Source organism: Styela clava, chromosome 3 (assembly GCF_964204865.1).
Source record: "Styela clava chromosome 3, kaStyClav1.hap1.2, whole genome shotgun sequence".
NCBI lineage: Eukaryota > Metazoa > Chordata > Ascidiacea > Stolidobranchia > Styelidae > Styela > Styela clava.
The window spans coordinates 22,438,410-22,461,341 of record NC_135252.1 but is presented as its reverse complement, the minus strand read 5'-3'; the positions used below and the strand labels follow the sequence as shown (position 1 = coordinate 22,461,341).

Sequence of the window (22,932 nt, the reverse complement as noted above, 5' to 3'; positions counted from 1 at the left end):
GACGAAGGATGGTAGTAATAAATTCTATGGTCCTAGAATAATAGGAATTAGATTCGTTAAACGAAATGTGCAACTTGTGTTAATTTTAAGTAGTGATCATAAGATATTAGAAGACAATCAGGTTTCTACTAACAAGGTGCATACTAGACCAAGCCATCAATAAATCACCAAAGTATATTATTGACAACGAGTGGTAATGTAATGTAAGACTGACTCAAACAAAGATACTACTTGATTGTGAATTGTTATGCACAACTGTCTTCAAGTATATCTTATTTACGAATCTGCTGGAATTTTGAAGTTTGCGTCTATTTTAAGTGTATAACAAAAGTCAGTTTGAATGTGCTTCGATTTGTCTACTTCGTGGGTTAGTCAAGCTGCACAACAATGTAATATGACTTGTATAAAAATAGACCCTTCTGTAATAATAGCATCGATAATATTAGTTTTTAAAGAAGCTATGATTGTGCTTATACCTAGCGGGATACATATTTCAGTTTTCAATGAAATAAGATAAATTTTACTGTTAACTTTTGATTGCAAGCTTTCTATTCTATTCGGAAGGCTTCTAGCGTTTGTTTAATTGTCTAGCTTCTGTCCTTGTGAGAATGAAAGGACAATGTGGTAATGATAATGACAATATTGTGCAGAGTCGTAACATCTCTCTTTATCTAGCTATCCAAATTTGTTCAAGGCATGATTGGCATTTTGTGATTCCGTAACTTATTGCTCACTTGAATTAGAGTTTGGAAAGGATGGGCTACAGATAATGAGACGTTTATTCTCATGTCCATACAATGACCACAGCTTAAAAAGTTTTTGATAATTTTTTTGTGAGATTGGTTGCATATGCCTGTTGCACTTTAAATAGCCAAGCATGTACTGAATATATTGGAGACGTTAAGCTCGACCCATGCTAAATAATTTGGTTAACGCTACAACAATATACTGGTTATATTTGATACATGAAACCTATTGAATATTGACTTGACAACAAATAGCTTTACTCAGTCTAAGCCCAAAAGTTATTACTGAATAGTAAGTCATTATACTGGTTTTATGTATACGCGTTCTTCGTTCCGCTAACATCGCCGAAATCGAACCTCAAAACTATGGGAATTAGACATTGACTTCAAAAAAAAAAATAAAGAGCTGAGTAATGTCCTTGACAAACCTTTCCATATAAAATACTTTAGGTATAACGCCACTTCCATCAAATCTAAACAGTAAATTTCAAAGTGAAAAGTTAGTCTTTTTATTGTTTTTCTTATTACTTACCTTCTCCAAACAGAAACGCTCAAACCCTTCAGTCGAATCGAGTTTAGCTTGAATCTTATGCGCAATATGGGATCAAAAGCATGTGTGCAAAATTGAGTATATTTATTGAATATAACCCGGAAATATTACGTAAATTGCAAAGGTTACCAAACCGACTTGTAATTGTGATTTTTCTTGACCGGAAAGCTTTATAACGAAAGCAACATTTAATTGGTTTTCAATTTTTTTGATTTTTGTTGTAGTTTCTCTTTATCTGTATATTATACATTACCATTCAATAAAAGATATGCCGACAATAGGAATAGACTTGGGGACAACAAATTCATGTGTGGCAGCTTTCAGAAATGGAAGGGTAAGTATACCCTAGTTAGAAGCAAAATAGCCATAAATGTTTCAATAACAATAGAATCAAATACGTTTATAAAAATAGGTTGAGACCTGAAACCACGCTGACTATTCCTAGGAAACTTTAATTAATGTTTATAACGTGTTCATAAACGTATATTAATTTTCATGTAGAGACTTTAGATTCCAATCGTTGCTGTGAAATTTTCAAATAGGCATATAGAACAAAACTGAATTATAAAATCTCAGTACATACACATTACTTAGCTTGTCGCATTGAAGCTATTTTTATTTCGTAGGTTGAAATTATTGCCAATGATAGAGGAAATCGCGTAACCCCGTCCTACGTATCGTTTACGATGGATGAAAGACTTGTTGGCGAAGCAGCTAAAGAAGACGTAACCTCAAATTATACGAATACACTTTGCCGTGAGTTTTACCCAAATATCTTGCCTTGAAATAATACACTCACATTAAATAATTGTTGTGAATAATGTAACTATATGCTGTAATAAGAGAAACCATCAACAAATTATAAAAAAAATAGAAGTTTGAACTGACAACACACCGTGTCTGTTCTCGCAATTTCATTATTATAAATTACAATAAAATTTGCATTACAACATGATATTTTATTCCAGAAATCAAGCGTTTGATTGGACGAACCTACGATGATCCTTCGGTTCAAGCTGATACAAAATTATGGGGATTTTCCGTTATTGATGATGACAACAAGCCTAAAATACCGGTATGTCGCATGTTTTCATAAGAGTTTTTATTAGTAATTTTTATATATTTTTGAATTCAATATAACAAGCACAAATTATGCTGTGAATTGGGTTTCTGCAGAACTAACTTCTTATACTCCCTCTAAGTTCCCCTACCGGCAGATCTGACCAAGGTCAAACTTTCTCGAACATACATAGTTCAACCACATATTTAATTGAATTGTCTATATCTGAGAAAGACTGAAGTTGGTCCAACGAAACATTACAGAAATACATATTTGTTCATGGGCAGAAAGACTCGTGAGTCACTTGGAAAAGCTCAAATTGTATGTCGAATTATTGTTTCAGGTAATCCATAGTTACAAAAGTAATATATTCTGCCCTGAACAAATCAGTGCCATGGTTCTGGAAGAAATGAAAAACACAGCTGAGGCATTCTTGGGTGAAACCGTAACTGATGCAGTAATTACAGTCCCTGCATATTTCAATGATGCCCAACGAAAAGCAACTCGTGATGCTGGTGAAATTGCAGGACTCAACGTTATTGGCATGATCAATGAGCCGACTGCGGCTGCTGTGGCTTACGGACTCGATAGACAGGTGATACGAGCTTGACAATGATATATAATAATATCTGAAAAATATTTCGATTATCCAAAGTTTTATATTCGCACCAAATATCGGTACTCCCGTAGTATGGGTACCAGGTTAGGGTTAGACCTCAATTTTATTCCGATTTTTCTCATTTCATTTCTATTGCGAGTTTGATGACAGTCTGTGCTATCCATTAGAATACATCCCCTTCCCATAGTTGTTATTAGTCAACGTTCACGACTTGATGTAAAGTTGGCAAATAAAAATAGTTACCTCTATATTGGTACACATACTTATAGAACGCCCAAAAATCAGTGTACGTTTCATGCTAATAATATTAAGTTTTTGTTCACATTTCATCACACATTCGTATTTCTGGCTGACAGAAATATTATGTGTCACACAACGCGCGTAAACAATAGACAAAATTAATTTATTTATTCTCCTTTTAATGGAGATGGTAACAACGGTTAATTTTTTTATTGGCTAACATGCTTGATATTAGCTAATTAAGATATTATTAACATTTCAATTAGTGTAAAAGTGAACGTAACGTACTCATTTTTGATCTTGGAGGAGGCACTTTTGACGTAACTATCGTGGAAATTAAGGGCCGCAAGTTTTTTGTGAAGGCGACAGGAGGAGACACTCATTTAGGGGGTGAGATAAAGAGATAGTTTAGTTTATATGTCATAATAAAAATTGGTATCTATGATAACGGTAAATATATAGGGTGATCAGACCAAGTGTAGACAAATGTTTATTAAAATATCTACAATATGAATGTAAGGGAGAAAAATTTTTTTTTGCAGAAAATAGCATTATAAAGATAAATAATAGAATTCATTGCTATTTTAAAATAAAATTTGCCTTTGCCTTCCCTACACGCCTCGATCTGATTGGAACTTGACTGAACGAGGTACGCATGGCGTCGTCTGAAATTTGTCCCAACAAGTCATCAATCTATGCCCTAGACTTAGGGAAGTTGTTCTCAATCTGAGTTACGCGCGCCACTAGTGATACGCGGAAGTATTTCAAGTGATACGAGAGCACCTTCGAATTATTGCAACAATTACCTTTTGTATTTGCTAAACTGCGTTCATAGCGCTTCCACTCCTTGTCTTTAGATATCGCCCTAGCCCGTTACTGTCTACTTATAACGAAAGGGCATGTTTTTGCCATTTTGCGCGTTGCGTCACAATAAATCATATCATAACCACTAAATTATTCGAAACCTTGTAAGAATACACTTTGATCAGTACCGGTACTAGCCGCCACCTTATTTGTCGATTTATTAATGCAGACGCACTGTGACGTAACACGCAAACACGGCGAAACATGCCCGTTCCGTTTTTGGTGGACAGCAACGGGCAAGGGCGATCTCTAAAGACAAGGATTGGTAGCGCTATTAACGCTGTCCAGCGAATACAAAAGTTAATTGTTGCAATATTTCAAAGCTGCTTGCGTACCACTAGTTGTGTGTGTACCTCAGATTGAAAACAACTCCTCTAGAGCTTAGATTGATGACATGTTGGGACAAAATTCGGAAAAAACCCTGCGTGCCTCGTGCAGTCAAGTTCCAAACAGAACGAGGCGTGTAGTAAAGGCAAAGACAAATTTTATCGAAAAATAGCAAAGAATTCTATTATTTATCTTTATAATGCTATTTTCTGAAAAATAATTTTTTCTTTTTCACATTTTATATTGTAGATATTTTAATAAACATTTGTCTACACTTGGTCTGATCACCCTGTATAAACTGAGGTCAAGCTATATATTTACCTGTTTATTTATATATACATTTTATTTGTTATTCGGCCCAATTCAGGTGAGGACTTTGATAACAAACTAGTAGAACATTTCATTTCTGAGTTCAAACAGCAACACGGTGAAAATATATCCGATAATAAAAGAGCATTGAACAGGCTTCGAGTAGTGTGCGAAGAAGCAAAAAGAAAATTGTCTTCATCAACCCAGGCTAAGTAAATTCAAATTTTACATCACCATTTCCGGTCTTGTTTCGGAAAATGAGTCAATGTGTGGAAACGAAATACATCAGCATCATAGCGTACAATTTACTATTCGCACGCTTGATGTAATCTTATTAAATATCTGGCATACAAACTGACATCAGCTATTTTGTTTAAAAAATGAGTAGTTTTACTACAAAGACCAGGTAATCATATACAAAATATTGCCGATCTTATATTTGTTTAACCTAGTTGATAGAAGGTTAAATATCTGCATATCTTTAATTGATTTTAATTCAAAATACGTTGTACTCTTCGACGTAAATTAGTTTGATTAAAATAAGTTCTACTTTGAAAGCAAATATGCCTACGATTTGGAAAAAGCACAAAATGTACTTATTTAAAATGTTGTATACTTGATAATATTGAAAACTTGTTATATTTTATTTGTCCAGGGTTCAAGTCGATGCATTGCAAGGCGGATATGATTTGCGCAGCGGAATTTCTCGAGCAAAATTTGAAAACCTGAATTTCGACTACTTTAAAAGAACTCTTGATACTGTGAAGAATACTCTTACTGATTCCGGGATCGAGAAAGAGAATGTAAGTTAAAAAAAAAGCTTATGGGAAATTTGAACAGGAAATTTAACCTTCTGTACAATCTACCTTTTTATAGGTTTCTCTGTCACCAATACCATCTATTGAATACGATAAAAATTTATTGAAATATTTTTATTTGTTATTAGTTTGACATAAATTACTTTACAACTACCCAAAAAATTGACTCATCAGAAGTAAATAGAATATTACTTCACAGAACTCTATTGTTTCGTTTTTCAATTTTTATCCTGGCTACCTGACTTCCGTTATCTGAAACTTATATTGATATATACTGTTACAAGTGACAACGTTCAGGTATTTTGAATATTGATCTTGAAGCTAATATTTAGCAACCTTTATCTTAATTATCAGAATCTGCTAATACAATTTCATGAACAGTATGTAAAGCAGGGGTCGGCAACCTACGGCGATCCGGCCCGCGAATTAATATAAGCCCCGCGACTCTGAATTATAGTGACAAAACAGCTGTTTTGAAGATTATATTCTTGACGTAACAAAATTTATTGTGAGACACTTGTGTATAGACTAAATTATATTATTTCTAATAAGTTTAAAATTCACAATTACTTGATGTTTAATGAGCCTATAATTGTATTATAAATAGACAAATGGCAACAAAGCGCAAAAAACTTGATGCTAAGTTTAAAGGTTTTAATGGCGCCAAAGATATTCAAATGGAATGTTTTTAAATGCAATGCAATGAAGAAATAAATCTATATTCTATTCGAGAAATGTATCATTGTCCGATTTTTATAATAACAAGTATTATCCGTTCGGTCTTCAACTTTCAAAAATTTCTGCGGTCCACCAATGACTTGCAACCTTTACTTTTGGCCCGCAAGCGACAAAAGGTTGCCGACCCCTGATGTAAAGTTTTAATTATTCAGTTTTTATATTTGCTTGTATACCTATTTTCTATTCCCTTGATATAGATAATTTTAATTGGAAATTTGAAATCCTCAATATTGATTTGAATATTTTACATATCTTTTCGTATTGTATTATTTATAAAACTCGTGTTTTAGATTGATGACGTTGTACTCGTGGGGGGTTCAACAAGAATACCAAAAATCAGAGAAATGCTAGAAAAGTTTTTTGACTACATGGAACTTAAAAGAACGATCAACCCTGACGAGGCAGTTGCTTATGGTGCCGCAGCATATGCGTTTTCGCTTGTTACAGGAAAGGACACTGTTGTACGTATCAGGCGATATACATAATAGCCTAAAACAAAGAAGTTACGTTGTATGTATTAACGTAGCTCAGCTGGATAGATGTTAACAGTAAAATGTTTCCGAAATAAAGAATAATCTCTACCATGAATATGTAATTGACGTGTCACTGACAGACAAATAAAGCAGCAACAGTTGTCAAAAGCCAAAAATACTACTGCGTAGTTTTAACAGACTATTAAATTTGCGTATAACATTGTCATCTTTTTTATTTTAAAATTTACTTAACTTTAATGTAAGAAAATTATCAATAAATTGTACTAAATATTATTTTTGTAAATTTATTTACCTCAGATGGAAGAATTTGTTCTTCAAGATGTAATTCCGCTTTCAATCGGAATAGAAAATAAGAGTCGCGAAATGGGTGTCATTATTCCACGTAACACGACGATTCCTACCAAAAAGTGGAACAATCGGCAAACCCTTAAAGACAATCAAGAAAAAATGATACTAAAGGTCTTTTTAGGAATTTTAAAAATGACTTGGTCTATATTACTTGAATTTTATAGTTTCCTAATTAAACATGTATTGTGTTTTAGATATTCGAAGGTGAGCGAGCTTTAACAAAAGAAAATCACTTTCTGGGTGCATTTACTATATCGGGGATTCCACCCGCACCAAGGAAAGAAGGGAAAGTCAGAGTACTTTTTGAGATTAACGCAAGCGGGATTCTTCATGTCAAAGCGATTGAGAAGATCACCGGAAATTCAAGTGAAATAACGATTGCAAGAGACAAAGGACGATTGAGTGAAAGAGAGATAAAGCAAATGGTAAATTATGTAAAACTCTATTTATTTTATACATACAAATGCTTTTTTTCCCCAAAGCATGTTTTTTCAAACATTTCACTAATCTATACCGACTAATATTTATTCAAAAAATTTAGATAAGCTATATTCCCTAATGCTACAGTTCCAATAATCCAGAAAAAAAAACTATTCAACCACGAAAAAAAAAAATATTTTTCAAGTTATTTTAAAAAAAAATTCATTATAAAGTTCATTTAAAAAAAGGTTTATAACAGAGATGGTCAACAGCCATTTATTTAGTGTAGCCTCCACTCATATTTTACACCATAATTTCAAGTGTCCACCAAAATATTAAATGAATAAAATTTTGTTATATGATAAATAAATATTTGTTTGTGTACATGAAAAAACTAATTTTTGTGTGTGGACCAGCTAAATGTCGGCTATATGGTCGACCGACATTTAATTGTGCTAACCCCTGATTTATAATACAAATGAATGTCTAGCAACCGAGAGTTGTATTCTATTAATTGCAATATCTAGTTCCAACCATATATTGCAAATAACCTTATATACTAGAGCCGATGAAAATAATTAGAAAAGTAGGCCACTGCTTAAACATTGACCTCAAGCAAGAAAATATCATATTAAGGTACGAGAAGCAGAGAAGTTTAGACAAAAAGACGAAGAATTGAAACAGCGAAGTAAGGCAATGAATGCTCTTGAAGATTTTGCATACAGTGTCAAAGACAAAATGAGCCAAAAATATCTCACAACACGCCAAAAAGAATCTTTGATGAGCAAAGTAACTGAAATTCTACATTGGTTGGATATAAACAAGGTAGATGTGCGCCTTATTTATATTGTATTACAAATCAAAACATCATTTGCCTTCAATTTACTAAAATTATTGCAAACAAAATGGAACTATTAATCGTTTTGTAAATATGTTGTTGTTGTTTTTAGTATTCTTAGACAGTAGGAAAATAGTATCGGAAAGGGTTGTTATCGTAAATGCGCTGGTAATCATAATGGACAAACTAACTCGTAATTTGGATTTCATGTTATTTTTATTTATTTAATATTAAGGCATAACAGATAAAAGAACTAAATGTAAAATACTTCACATAATTGGGTTGCGTGAACTGATTACACAAACAGTGGCGCAAACGGTATTGTTTTGTTTTATTTATTCCAAGTATGCGAAGCAATGATTTAATATTTTTTTTTCGTTGTGAGGACTGTGAAAAATTTAAATCTCTGACAAGAAATTACTGTAGCCATTTGTCCGAATATTTAGTGGAATTATCATTTTCCAGAAGGAACCTGTGGAAATGTCCCATTTAGAAGCAAAGAAAAAAGAATTGGAGCAACTATGGAATGATTAGTTGAATAAATGATCTTCTAGGTTTAATGATGATTTGTCAGCTCTTCAACGACAAGTTTGAAACAAATGAATTTCAATTACTACATAAGAATGATAATTTGCTATATGAACAAACTATAAATTGTTGTAAAAACAGTTTTTATAAAAACAATTTTTATATAAACTGCAGAATGTGTCACTATTTCTTATATATAGTTATATAAATTTTGTTTGAATATTCAAAGAAAATATCAAAATTCGTTGTTTTATTTATTTAAGTTTTTCACTGATTCTTTGGCTTCAAATACAATGTTCTCTTGATGAAACATTTAACTGTAAGTAAATTTAGCATTTGTTGCAATCCCTCGCAAATTTTTATATCAAACTGTATCGTTCCTAGTCTTTTAAGTCATACCCTAAAATAATATCTAGTATTTGTATTTCATCCTAATGTTGTGTTGCTTTATGCATTAGTTCTTTGCTGGTATAAAGTCGTGATGACTTCTGATATTAGGTTACACAAAGTGGAGAACTTGAAGATATTTCATTGCATATTTTCCAGTTGATATAAACTAATATTTCTAACAGTGTCGGTATTCAAGCGTTGTTTATTGACTCATGTGCTTTATATTGTTTGCCTATATTGTGGCCTACTGCTTACCCATCAGTGAATTGTAAAATACATCAACCAGTTTGCGTCATACATTTCTGACTGAGTATGAATTCAGAAAATAGAAATAGGCTATCATATAAGATTCTGACAAGAAGCGGTCCATATATGTGCTTGTTACAGCAATTGGTATCAGTTTACGAGGACTCACTTAATTATTGTGTGTCAATGTCCTGCTTCTGATGAATATTCATCTTTCCCAATTAGTTAAAATATTTGCTTCAGATTGCACAATTCAGGGAGCTACGAGTTAGTTGATATATATGTTTTAATTCAACACCATGTCATGTAAGATTGATGTCTTTGTGGAAAATAAACAGAAAAGTTTTCCAAAAACGATCAGCAGGAAAATAGAATAATTGTAGCAGATTCAATAAAATACTGATATACACATTTTGTCATAAAAATTCTCTAGACAAAAATATGTTACAAATGGTTTAGTTCATTACTTTATTGCATAATTGTGTAAGAAGTTTTGAAGGACATTTGTTGACAATAGTAAGTCCCAATTGCCAAAATGCCAATTAAAATATTCGGAGGCGAAAATTTTAAATACATTTAGGTTACTATGCACGGTTTTGCTTATACAATACTTCAATCAATTGGGGGAAACCACGAAATTTTTTGAAAAAATGCAATAAAGTTATTGGGCTTGTCTATGTTTAACTATTTCACGGATTTTTCCAATTTAAATAGTTTGTAATAGTCCCTAAATAAAATAATTAGTATTAGTTGCAATACTCGCAAAGTTTTATATTGAATTCTATATTTCGCGTATTTTAGTCCAACATCTAAATCTGAATTCAATATGCTTTTGCTGGTATAAAGTCCTGTTGAGGTCGAATATTGGATAACTCTTACAAAGTAGACTTACTTTTCTGTAATGTTATATTGTTTTCGGGTGAAAGAGACTGATATTTATATTAATAGTGTCACTATTGCGTTTGTTGCGTATGTATACCGAAATCTGAAAATAGAAAATAGTTTTAGATCACGCACTGCTGAGAATTTGGCAACAACAGTATGCTGACAGGAAGCGCTTGGGGAGAGCTGAATCTGATGACCGTATGGTCGTATCGTTCCTCCAAGTCTATACCAAAAAACTTTACCTATGTTATTGTATATATTTTTATTGTTGCTTTTACATTATTTTTTCTGGTTGACGAAAAATAAATCTCTCTCTCTCTCTTTATATATGTTTTTCGTTTGGAAACTAGTTTGAACATCAGGTTACAAGGATTAAAATAGGTCTTTGGTGTTCATACTCTTTGGTGTGTAGTGTTACTGAATGAGTGTATATCGACGTTTTGCGTCAGATGAATAATTACATGGAGCGTAAATGACGTGATATTGTCTCAGAAACAATATATCACACAAGGAGAGACGATAAATTATTTTATTTTTATATCAAGATGTGCTTACATAGAAATTCCACGGAGCTGAAATAACATGCTATTACACATATGACCTGGCCTATTGAAAATTGTGACAACAATGACATGAAGGTCATTTTATTCCCATCAATGACATGAATGTAGTTTTATTAAGACTCAGAAACAGAAAGGTTTCAGGAATCGGTTACTAATTGGAAATTTAAATAGCTAGCTCTATCTATTTAAATACTAATGTATACAATGTAATAAATGAATAATAAATTACCTAAATAATGACCTAAATTGATTTTAGTTAGCTACGCTATTGCATGTGCAGTTATCCACAACTTTTATTTATTTCAAACCTAATCCTTGGTATAGCAAATTTTTAAAAGCATGGGTTGTTGAAAGTCCCCATGTCCATAAAATTGTTTCTCCAAAGTAAGTTTTGAGGATGAAAAGGTTTGTTTTTTGCAAAATATGGTATTTATAGTTATGAAACTTTTTTGAGAACCCACTGAAATATAATAATAATTTATAAATATGTATTAATTAACTCTATAAATATTGTCTCATATTGGCATATATACATTTGGCTCATAATTTAATTCAAATTAATTACGTAAGATATATTTTATGTGAAATATGAGCTTAGTAGCTTTCAGATTTTACTGTGTTTAAATGGCAGTATTAGACCTTTCGTCATATTGTTTAATGTTTTAGTCGTGTTTGCCTATGGAATATTTGTTACCAGGCAAACTCATTCAAGCAAACATTCCAGCAACTAGCGTGTGTGTACTGGTATAAGAAATACCTTTTAATACCTAGCCTTATACAAATTGCTCCATGGTGTTTATGAGATAGCAAAGCTATAACTGTCACTGGCTGCGAAAGCTACAAAGATATCATCGGATTTCATTGAAGCTCTATATATATAACAGTTAAAGCGAACTATCAAACAATGTGGATTATACTGTCTGAATAGAAGCAAAACTTTAATATAGTAAAACATCAATATATGTAATAAAGCGTGATAGTTTTCAGAAACTTGAACTGTATATAAACGACCACGGCCATTTTGAACAAAGTTATAAAAAGAAGCATGCAATTTATCGTAGTAGATAATTATTATTACACGTCTATTGAACATGAGCCTCAAAATTAACCTGCTGCAAAGATTCAATAAACCGGTTTACATTGAAATATAAACTGCAAAAGGTAAATAAAAACTTTGAATGGCCAACTGTACTCATTTTGCAGATTTTAAATTAACGGTATTAAAAAGGTAACATGCCAACAATAGGAATCGACTTGGGAACAACAAACTCGTGTGTGGCAACATATAGAAATGGAAGGGTAAGAATATTTATATATTTGATATTGTTTTGAAAAAAATGTCAATCGATTTAAAGCAATTGCACACAATGTTAATCTCATATTATTTATATTTACTGGGAACATAGTTCTGTGATTTAGATTCATTCTTTACCATATTTATCCAAGTTCTGAGGCAAAACGAATTAGGTAAATCATCCGTGAAATAGGATATGGCTAAAATATGACAAAATATCACACCTATAATACTTTAGAATAAATCTCATGTCGAGTTCCAAGATGAAATGTTAATTACTTTTAAACAGGTTGAAATTATCGCCAATGATCGCGGAAATCGCGTAACTCCGTCATATGTATCGTTTAATGACGAAGAAAGACTTGTTGGCGAAGCTGCCAAAGACGAGGCAACCTCAAATTGTGAGAATACACTATGCGGTAAGTATAACTTTGACATTACCTTTTGACATTACCTTTCAAATATACATCTACATTTACGGAATGCATCGAAATTTAGTTGAATAAAGCGCTAGGTTCTCCAAAGCTCAACTGCTTCTATTTCAATTTGAATCAGAATGCGGATAACATGTCCAAATTTAAAGAGTCTTGAGTAATTGCACAAATAAGTATATTTCATACGACACTTATTTGCGTCTTTTGTCGGAACAAGGACCTATATTAGCGGTTACTGATATCTCAACAATGTTATAAAAATTTGTTTTTAATCAAAAGCTTTTCAGCTCGGTATTGCCTAAGTCAGAGTTCCCCAATCTTTTTGGGCCGCGGACCCCTGTTTGGGTATATTAAATTTTACGGAACCTCATCCTATACCAATTTATGTGCGTAACCAAGATGAAAGGATAATGTTCCATTTGGATTCAGAACACCACAATAGAAACGAAATTAATGTGACGGATCATTTCGTGACAAGCAAACTCGTAGGCCCAACTCTACGACAACGAACTAATTTGCAACAACGGGGCTCAGATGACCTTGACAAAGTCGCACAAGTTCTCGACTGGTGATAACTCAATAACGCATACCATCAATTATTACCGACGATGTAGCTCTATGACAGAGATCTACCTCAAAGACGCTGAAAGCAATGATCGTCTACATTTACAACTTCGCAACAATTACCATTTGCGATATAACTTGTGAATTTATCTCGTTTATGAAGGTCTATGTAACAGTGGATATACGTTAAATGCAGTAGTGGGATTCAGCCGGTTCGCACCGGTTCTATAGAACCGTCTCATGGAATTTTATTAGATCAGCAAACCTGTTGGCATTACTGAAAAAAACATGTCTTTTTATAACAGAATTGGCTGAAAGATATGATATTTGTGTGATGGAACCGACTGAAAAAAAAAAATTGAATTCCACCACTGGTTAAATGTATATATTTCAGACTCTTGATATCGCTGCGGACCCCCTGTGTAGTCGCCACGGACCCCAGTTTGGAAAACCCTGGCTTAAACAATTCATCACACTCTGGGTGAGATGGGGGCGTGAAATTCTAATCAGAGATGTATAATCTGACAAAATACTTTTATTCCGCACGACCCGTGTTATAACAAATGAAATTATTAATTTTTCTAACAGAAATAAAGCGATTGATTGGTCGAACATATGATGATCCTATTGTCCAATCTGATATGCAGTTATGGGGATTCGACGTTATTAATGACGATAACAAGCCTAAGATACCGGTGAGAGAAGTTAAAGATGTTGTGCTGTTTCATAGTACCATACATAGATAAATCAACATAAATACTTTGAAATAAGGTGGTTTTACGTGAGATCACTGCCAAAATATATTATTCAATTTATCGATGAATGTATATTAAAAAATTTAGCATTAGAAATCTGTTAACATAATAAATATTACTGTTTGTTTTAGGTCGTATATACCAATAAAAGAATGATATTCTGCCCTGAGCAAATAAGTGCTATCGTATTAGAGGAAATGAAAATCACAGCTGAGGCATTCTTGGATGAAACCGTAACCGATGCAGTAATTACAGTCCCTGCGTATTTCAATGATGCCCAACGAAAAGCAACTCGCGATGCGGGAAAAATAGCAGGTCTCAATGTTATTGGCATGATCAATGAGCCAACAGCTGCCGCTGTAGCTTATGGACTGGATAGACAGGTGATACGAGCTTGACAATGATATATAATAATATCTGCAGACGCATTTGTAGCGTAGCACGCAAAACGCCGAAACATGCCCGTTCCGTTTTTGTGGAAAGCAACGGGCGAGGGCGATCTCTAAAGACAAAGATTGGTGAAGCTATAAACGCTTTTCAGCAAATACAAAATTTAATTAGTGCAATAATTCAAAGCTGCTTGCGTACCACTAGTGGTGCGCATACCTCAGGTTGAGAATAACTGCTCTAAAGCACAGATTGTTGACTTGTTGTGACAAAATTTCAGAAGAAACCATACTCGCGCAATAAGCGCCGTTTAGCGAATACAAAAGTTAATTGTTGCAATAATTCGAAGCTGCTTTCGTACCACTTGAAAAGCTCCCGTGTATAATTAGGGATGCGCGTAACTCGTGTTGAGCACAACTGCTCTAAAGTCCAAGGTATAGATTGATGACTTGTTGGGACAAAATTCCACAAGAAACCATACGAGCCTCGCCCAGTCAAGTTTCAATCAGATCGAGACGTGTATGGAGGCAAAAAAAGGATATATCGAAAAATAACAAATAATTCTAATATTTATCTTAATACTGCTATTGAAGATCAAATTTTTTCTAATAGGTTGGAATAAACATTTTTAAAAAATATAAATATGTTCTCATTACTCGTAAATACGATGATGTTTGTAATAATAAAGTTTTATTTAAATACTAAATTCGTTCAAATGAAGATAATAATTATTTGTTAACGTTTACTTCATATAGAGCAAAGAAGAGCGGAACGTACTTATTTTTGATCTTGGCGGTGGAACATTCGACGTTACCATCGTGAAAATTACCGATCGTCAGTTTTATGTTAAAGCAACGGGAGGAGACACCCATTTGGGAGGTGAAATATAAATATACATAAAAATTATGGCATGTAGTAACGTTTATTAACAGTACGCAAATATGTATGAACTTAAAAAAGAAAATTTTACGGGAAAATTGAAGTCGACATTCAGCAATGCTCTTCATTCAATATAACGTGAGCATGAATCTAACCACAGTAAACAAATTCCCTTTCCAATACCCTTTCATATAGATAGAATATTTAGAATTTATAAATTGGATTCATATTTATATTGCAATATCATATCACCTTGTAGTATATATAGAAAATTAAAAATTTGGGAAATGCACACATTTTGCTGTCGCCATGTAGCAAACTTCCGAATTAATTTATCGAAGGAGCCAATCAATTTCTTCGTTTTTTTTTGAACGATTACACGAACTGATCTGTACTACAAATACATAATATTTTTTATTGGTATCTTACACAGGGGAAGACTTTGACAACAAGCTTGTGAACCACTTTATTGAGGAGTTGAAGCAGCAACACAATAAAGATATATCCAAAAATAAGAAAGCAATTAATCGTTTGCGATTAGCTTGCGAAGATGCAAAACGAAAGTTGTCCTCTTCTACAAAAGCAAAGTGAATCAATTTTTTAACATTCAATTCAATTTATAAGATTGACATATTTTGGAGCGTTTAGTTTATTTATTGTGCAATTCTCAAACTTGTCATGTAAAAAAATTAATTGATGGAATCGAATTAAAAAACGAAGTTTTGAAAAATTGATCAAAGTTAATAAAATTTATTATTTTTCAGAGTACAAGTGGACGCTTTACACGATGGGATTGATTTTCGTAGCAATATCACCAGAGCAAGATTTGAGGACATCAATCACGGCTATTTCAAACGCATTCTTGAAACTGTTAAAAAAACGCTTAAAGACTCGGGCCTGATAAAGGAAGATGTGAGTAGATTAACGTATCCAGAGACTAATATTTCTTTAATTTGTTTCATGTAAAGTGAAAAGGGCATATTTTATGCATTGTCGCAAAGTATGTTTAAACGAATTATGATTTTGTGCTCCAACACGGTATAAAATTGACAGTGTTAAATTTACGATCCCAACTTGAACGTTTGAAACAAGTATGCTATAATAATTGACTCGAGTAATAAATAATAAAACACTTGAAAATAATTGTGTCGTGTATCTTGACACTGGCTAATAATTAATTTAATGTAATCTCAGTCAGGGTATTTCTATTATATGGCTAATATTTAGAATCTACTATATTTTTTCAATCTTGTTTTTTTCAAAGTAATGAATTACCTGAATAATAACATTTTATTGTGATGTCATTTCTTTTTTGCAAAACACAAGTAAAGAATTCAATAGCTTCTAAACGTCTAGATTGATGAAGTTGTTCTTGTCGGTGGTTCGACAAGAGTTCCGAAGATTCGAGAAATGCTTGAAAAGTTTTTCGACTATATGGAACTCAAAAAAACTATTAATCCTGACGAAGCAGTTGCCCATGGCGCTGCAGCGTATGCTGAGTTTATTTCAAACAACAATGATCATAATGTAAGTATTGTTAAACTTTGAAATTTCAAAGATAAATGTATTTCTGAATCATAATATTTTATTTATAATAAACTCAACAAATAACCTTGAATATAATTATCAATATATATTTCCCGTATATTTCGAACAAATTTCTTTAATGTATATCTAACATAACGCACCTAAAAAACATCGACAACAATTTGGCGAAATCGAAAAATAATCCTAATGTTATAAAGCGTAAAGCGTCACTATAATCTAACATTTGAAAGCGCTTAGACACGGAAAACCTATACTCGATTGAAGATGCTCGTCGACGTTCTAAAGCTCATAGCCGAAATTGAAAGCCTGGAAATATTTATATATTACTTTGGCTTCGATATAGGCAAAATGTCCGATAGTCACATGTTTGATTACGGGTGAAGAAAAATAGCAACCCGCAACGTTCAGCATCCTTATGGTAACACGCCGCCGTTAATACATTATTGTATAAAATAATTTACGATTAGTCGCATAAAAGCTCAGTTAAAAATTGTTCTTGCTCCGACGTTGAAATAACGTAAGGTAAAAGTTTTTAAAAAATATCGCGAGATCTCTAATATTTTAGTCAGATTCCTCAAAAGACCTCTTCAATAAAATTTGATAATAGTAATTTTAAAATAAACAAGGTAACCTTATTATTCTATGATCTCCAAAATTTGCCGTAATCGTCCAAATTATAACTTTAAATTTAATTTTTAGCTAAAAGATTTTGTTCTGGAAGACGTCACACCTCTTTCAATTGGAATTGAGATTTTGGGTCGAGATATGCAAGTTGTTATACCCCGAAATACAAAAACTCCTACAAGAAGATGGCATGATGTTCGCACTGCGCATCCTGAACAAACAGAAATGGGAGTTCGAGTGAGTTTCTCATAAGTTTAAATAAGACATCGTCGGGGAGCTTGATAAAATTTAACGTTCTTTAACTTTGCATTCTACAAATTTTGGACAAGTAGATAATTCCGATCAAAAAGAAATCTAAATAAAAACAGAATAAAATGAAAGAAAAATACGATATTTTCATTTCACAGAGATTGAGCGTCACCCTAAACTTAGTAAACACCGTTGCCTAACTTTTTTAGGCAATATTGACATGCTTCAATTACAAAAAAAGAAACCAATGAACAACCTGCGTCAAATATATTTATGTATATAAATTTTAGACAATCGCCTATTGAAGTATTATGATACAGACTAATTTACTTACTTTGGACTTCAAATTAGACTTAAATGAATAAAACAGGGGTGGGCAACCCCTGGCACGCGTGCCAAACTTGGCACGCGGGCCCATTTATTCGGCACGCGAGCGAGGCCTCAGAAACGAGATCATTCTCTTCCAGATGAAAAGTTAAGTTCTTAACAATCCGTTATTCATTCAAACTCGTTTTGTCTTTTCATGACATATGGCTAGAAAGAAATATATTATGACGTAACAACTGAGTGAGCTCTCGACAAATTTTGTCGAGAAGAACACTCCTTTCATTTGGCTACATTGTTACGTATCCTACATCGTCTGTGCCACACCTTTTCTTCATTTCTGATTGAATTATGAAGTTGTACAGCTTATGTTGGTTAGAGTTACTTGCTAACTTACTATTATAAATTTATTTCAAAAGAAATACAAGCGATTAGGGAAGGAATACAAGAGAGAAGTGCAGAAAACGAAATATTGCGTGATTGGGATGCCATTCCCGAGAATTTTTCATGTCTTAAAAACATTGCAACTGCATTACTCTACATGTTTTCATCTACATATGCTCTCTGTTCTCAGTTATGATCAGCGCCGGATTAACCATTAATAAACGATATAAGCACGTGCTTAGGGCACCAAGCAAAGAGGGGCACCACAGTAATTTTAAAGCAAAATTTTACAGTTTATCTGTGTTCATTAAAATATTACAAGTTCACCAGACGACTCAAACTTCAAAATATCCACTCATTTTTTGTCTTAAAGTATCATATTAACCTTCTTTATTTAAAATAAACACTGAAATTTTTTTTGGACACGAAATGGCCTATGAGTCGTTTTCTTAATGTGTTGTTGTTTTTTCTTTCTAGTATTCTCCTTGTTGCTGCATTTTTGTTTTAAAAAAAATTCATTTCTCTTCAACAATTGGACCAATGAACTGTTTACACTATGTGGCGGTTCCACGATCGCATTTCAACGATCTAGTTCTAGTGGTCAGCGAAGTCAGGAGTATTTTGATAAGATAGACCAGGGTGGTCAAAACCCTGACATGCTGATACATTCCGTGCGGCGCACTCCTCACCGAACAATTTTAGCGTATATTTGTATCTAATGGGGGAAAGGTTTTTGAGTTTTTTTAGCTATTCCAACTGGGGTTGGGATTTCGAGATTCAAACCCTCTTTCTAACGCCTTGTGCCTTTATTTTAGTAAAAACACTCCTCTGTTTTGGGCGTCGGCCATGTGACAGTAGTGACGAAACGCAGAGCCGACTTAACGCCGCGCAATCCAGTTTTTGTTTTAGCTAGGTCCCGAAATACCAACTTAGACGGATTTGGTTGGTATTTGACAATGGCATTAAGCTTTCTCACGCTGCAAGTGTTTGAATTACTCAATATAACAATTCGTAATAAAATGTGTGTCTCAAGAAAGGTGATATAAGAAAAAATAAACGGAAACGTATTTCCTTGCCCATCACACAGTGTCTGGATTGATTTCAAGTAATATCTGTCACGAAAGAATGTAATTTGAAGCCATATTAAACGCGAGATGCGCAAAATACAACGATAATTCTCGGGAATTAACTTTGAAATAACTGAAGGCTTTATATATCTTTTTTAATTAAAAGAACGCCATCCATGCAACGTAATAATAGTCTGATTAGAACGTTAAACTCTCGTTGTTTAATGAATTTAAAGTAAGTAAACTCGCGATATTTCGATCACTTTTGGATTTTCTCCGACTTGCGGCCCGCGAGACCTCCTCAAAAGTTTTTGCGTTCCTTCAACCTAGCAACTTTGAACCACCCTGAGGTATACTACTAGGTACCGGTAAAATTCCAAACTACAGTTGTGGCTTGTATCCTTTGGTATTTTGATTGACGATTCGATTCACGTGGAGACTGGAGGTATGAATCTTTATTGTCACACTTCCTCAGGATTAGAGCTCAACCGATATATCGTCCCGATATTGCGTGTTTGCCGATATATTATATCGGCAGTAAAAGGCCGATTTATATATAGGCTATATATAACAGTTAAAAAATCTAAAAATAGTCGTAAAAATTTTTTTACTGTTGGGTGTGATAATTTTATTGCATAATACACTTATGTGGTTTATTGTTTTTATAGTTAAATTGCACATGAGGGGGCACCAAAATCTTCAGTGATTAGCGCACCAAAGGGGCTTAATCCGCCCCTGGTTATGACCTTTTAAGTCTCTTAACAGGAGTAGCCTGAAAGATGAAACTAGTAGTTCGTGTATTTCTTTGAAACTTAAAAAATATAAACCCAATGTAAAATCTCTATCAGCGGTAATGTAGCAGCAGTAGTCTCACGGATATATAATAAGAAAATAATTAAATTTATTTGTCGGACTGATATTTTCCCGAATAGTGAATCCTTTTTGCTTTGAAAGTAGCAAAGCATTGTTTTTAATTTCGGTCGGCACGCGGAAGAATTTTGTGGTCAAATTTAGCCGATTTTGGCACGCGAGACTAGAAAGGTTGCCCACCCCTGGAATATAACTAGGAAGACAACACGTTTTTACTATTTGTATAACTGTACAGTTATAGGCAGGGATTACATGCCGTCCTTATTTCTAAGTATTGTCCTTATTTTTGACTTAATTTTGGCTTGCTTCTTATTTTTGGCTTGCGTGTCCTTATTTTGTTTTATTTGGACTTCATAAAGGGGGCTTTGTGTTGTTTGTCTTATCGCTAAAACTTTATTGTGGCATCATAAAAGCACCACAATCTTATTTGGAACACAAAGGGGCAAGGCACAGATACGCATAAAGCATTGTTAGTGTGGGGATCGTTAGGTTTTATCGTGGTGGTGGTTATTTTAGGTTAAATTTAAAAATGAGCAAACGTAAGAACGTTTTTCGTGATGAGTACGGGAAATAATTCAGAGTTAAACGAAGCTTGGAGGGTGATTGCACCGCACACTGGGACGTCTGTGATTGTGACATTAACCTACAGGTCATAGGATAGCCAGTTATTTCTGCTTATAATGTAGAAATTTTTCCAGTTGTCCTTATTTTGGGTTCCAGATTGATGGAATCCCTGGTTATAGATAATCTGTAACCCAATTATTTTGAAGGGCAATATGAAATTTCAGTGCATGATCATAATCTTTATAACGTATTTTTATGGAAGTTGTTTTATATTCGGTATTTTCAAATTGGCCAGATTTTTTTCACATCATGTACAACACATCATTTCAAAATTTATTGCATGTCATTTGCATTCAAATTTGACGATATCTGATTGGCACGAATAAACAAAATAAAATGAATGATAACAACTTAAATCGATAACACAACAATTTGATGATGGTTCATCGTTCCACCAAGTAGTATTATGATTAAATCTTGCCGTTCGTTTGATTCGTATTAGAATATTAAGAAACTATATCGCCATTGAGCACTTTCAATCATTTTAAGATATTTGAAGGAGAGCGTGCGCTGACGAAGGATAACCATTTCTTGGGAGAATTCACACTCTCCGGTATCCCTGTTGCACCACGTGGCCAAGGCGAGGCTGATATTTGTTTAGACATTAACTCGAGTGGCGTTCTTCATGTTTTTGCGGTAGAAAAGATCACGGGAAAATCAAGCGAACTGAAAATTGACATGGGAAAGGGAAGATTGCTTCCAAACGAGATAAAAAGAATGGTCAGCATACATTCAAAATTTCGCTTTTGCTTTTTAAGTTAATGATCTCTTACGATTTTATGTAAGATTATAAAGTATATATAATAATATATGTCTTTAGAAAATTATGAAACAAAATTTGAATTGAAAATCGCCTACTAAAGTATTTTGTACAACATTGAACTATCAAGTGAATTCCAAGAAAGAATAATTCAAAATTATAAAAAATCTGTATTTATATTGCTAATCATCTACATATTCATTAATATAGGCAAGTTTATTTTTTCCATCTAGTAAAAATACATACGAAACTTTAAATATATAACTCTATATTGCTTTTAATTTTTAGATATTCACATTCCAACCTATGTTATATATATATATAAATATATCATACAAATACGTATCAAATACAAATTAAACTATACACGATTCTACAAAACCTACTGCATGTTTATACCTAGATTAGGGAAGCAGAGGTGTTTAGAACAAATGATGAAGAGTTGAAGAAACGCAGTAAAGCGATGAACTTGCTTGAGGACCTTGCATACAACATTAAAGAAAAAATTGGTAAAAGCAAAACCTCAAAGCTCAAAAGCGAATCCATGATGGGCCAAGTTACTGAAATGTTGCGGTGGCTGGACATAAACCAGGTATTTTTTACAACAATATAATTATTATAGAATTTAATACTTGGTAAGGCAATGCTATTTCTTTTTCACTTTGAATAAAAAATCTCAGAAATGAAAATTGAAACTTACCCATGCAAACGTGTTAGGAGTGCGTAAGCTCTATTTATGAAAATTTAAAACAAAAATATGCACATGTTTGCAATGATGTTAGAATTGATGTGCATACTATGTTAGCATTGATATATCGTTGTTAATACAATATGTTGTATTAATAGAAATTGCATATTTTTTTGAATTTCAGAAAGAACCTGTCGAAATGTCAGTTTTGGATAAAAAGAAGGAAGAATTAGAAAAAATCTGTGATCAATTGTCAAAGAACTAAACGAATTAATTTTTATTTTTTTCTCAACATTTTTATATAACAGAAATAGTAAAAGTTTTCAAAAATACAGAATGAATACAATTATATACACCTATATGTTTATTTTTAGTTTTTTGAGATTTTGCATTATAGATGATATACATTCAAAAATCAACTATTATGCTAAACTACGACGAGATGTACATTTAAAATTACATAATAAATTTATTTTTCTATAAATCAGAATAGCTTTG

The 22,932-nt window shown here is 33.0% G+C and overlaps 2 protein-coding genes across 2 annotated transcripts; both read left to right on the top strand.

Annotated features, from left to right (window-relative positions):
- The first annotated feature begins 1,524 nt into the window (after nt 1-1,524).
- Nucleotides 1,525-9,807, top strand: LOC120341970 (heat shock cognate 71 kDa protein-like). Its single transcript, XM_039410590.2, has 12 exons — nt 1,525-1,630; nt 1,923-2,052; nt 2,265-2,371; nt 2,700-2,951; nt 3,482-3,605; nt 4,774-4,927; nt 5,371-5,518; nt 6,562-6,732; nt 7,063-7,224; nt 7,308-7,538; nt 8,170-8,358; nt 8,837-9,807. The coding sequence occupies exons 1-12, from the start codon at nt 1,565-1,567 to the stop codon at nt 8,903-8,905; spliced, it is 1,803 nt and encodes a 600-aa protein (XP_039266524.2). The 5' UTR covers nt 1,525-1,564; the 3' UTR covers nt 8,906-9,807.
- A 2,409-nt stretch (nt 9,808-12,216) lies between these two features.
- On the top strand, nt 12,217-22,761 carry LOC120343069 (heat shock cognate 71 kDa protein-like). Its single transcript, XM_078110334.1, has 12 exons — nt 12,217-12,282; nt 12,567-12,696; nt 13,864-13,970; nt 14,162-14,413; nt 15,173-15,296; nt 15,730-15,883; nt 16,061-16,208; nt 16,653-16,823; nt 17,544-17,705; nt 21,476-21,706; nt 22,150-22,338; nt 22,619-22,761. The coding sequence occupies exons 1-12, from the start codon at nt 12,217-12,219 to the stop codon at nt 22,697-22,699; spliced, it is 1,815 nt and encodes a 604-aa protein (XP_077966460.1). The 3' UTR covers nt 22,700-22,761.
- Nucleotides 22,762-22,932: the final 171 nt, after the last annotated feature.

What these genes read in the sequence shown, in the direction of transcription:
- LOC120341970 (XM_039410590.2), top strand. Translation starts at nt 1,565, where the DNA reads ATGCCGACAATAGGAATAGACTTGGGGACAACAAATTCATGTGTGGCA. An exon ending in TTATACGAATACACTTTGCC is followed by an intron (nt 2,053 to 2,264) that starts GTGAGTTTTACC and finishes ATTTTATTCCAG; the next exon opens with AAATCAAGCGTTTGATTGGA. An exon ending in TCTTCATCAACCCAGGCTAA is followed by an intron (nt 4,928 to 5,370) that starts GTAAATTCAAAT and finishes TTATTTGTCCAG; the next exon opens with GGTTCAAGTCGATGCATTGC.
- LOC120343069 (XM_078110334.1), top strand. Translation starts at nt 12,217, where the DNA reads ATGCCAACAATAGGAATCGACTTGGGAACAACAAACTCGTGTGTGGCA. An exon ending in AGGAGACACCCATTTGGGAG is followed by an intron (nt 15,297 to 15,729) that starts GTGAAATATAAA and finishes TATCTTACACAG; the next exon opens with GGGAAGACTTTGACAACAAG. An exon ending in CAAACAACAATGATCATAAT is followed by an intron (nt 16,824 to 17,543) that starts GTAAGTATTGTT and finishes TTTAATTTTTAG; the next exon opens with CTAAAAGATTTTGTTCTGGA.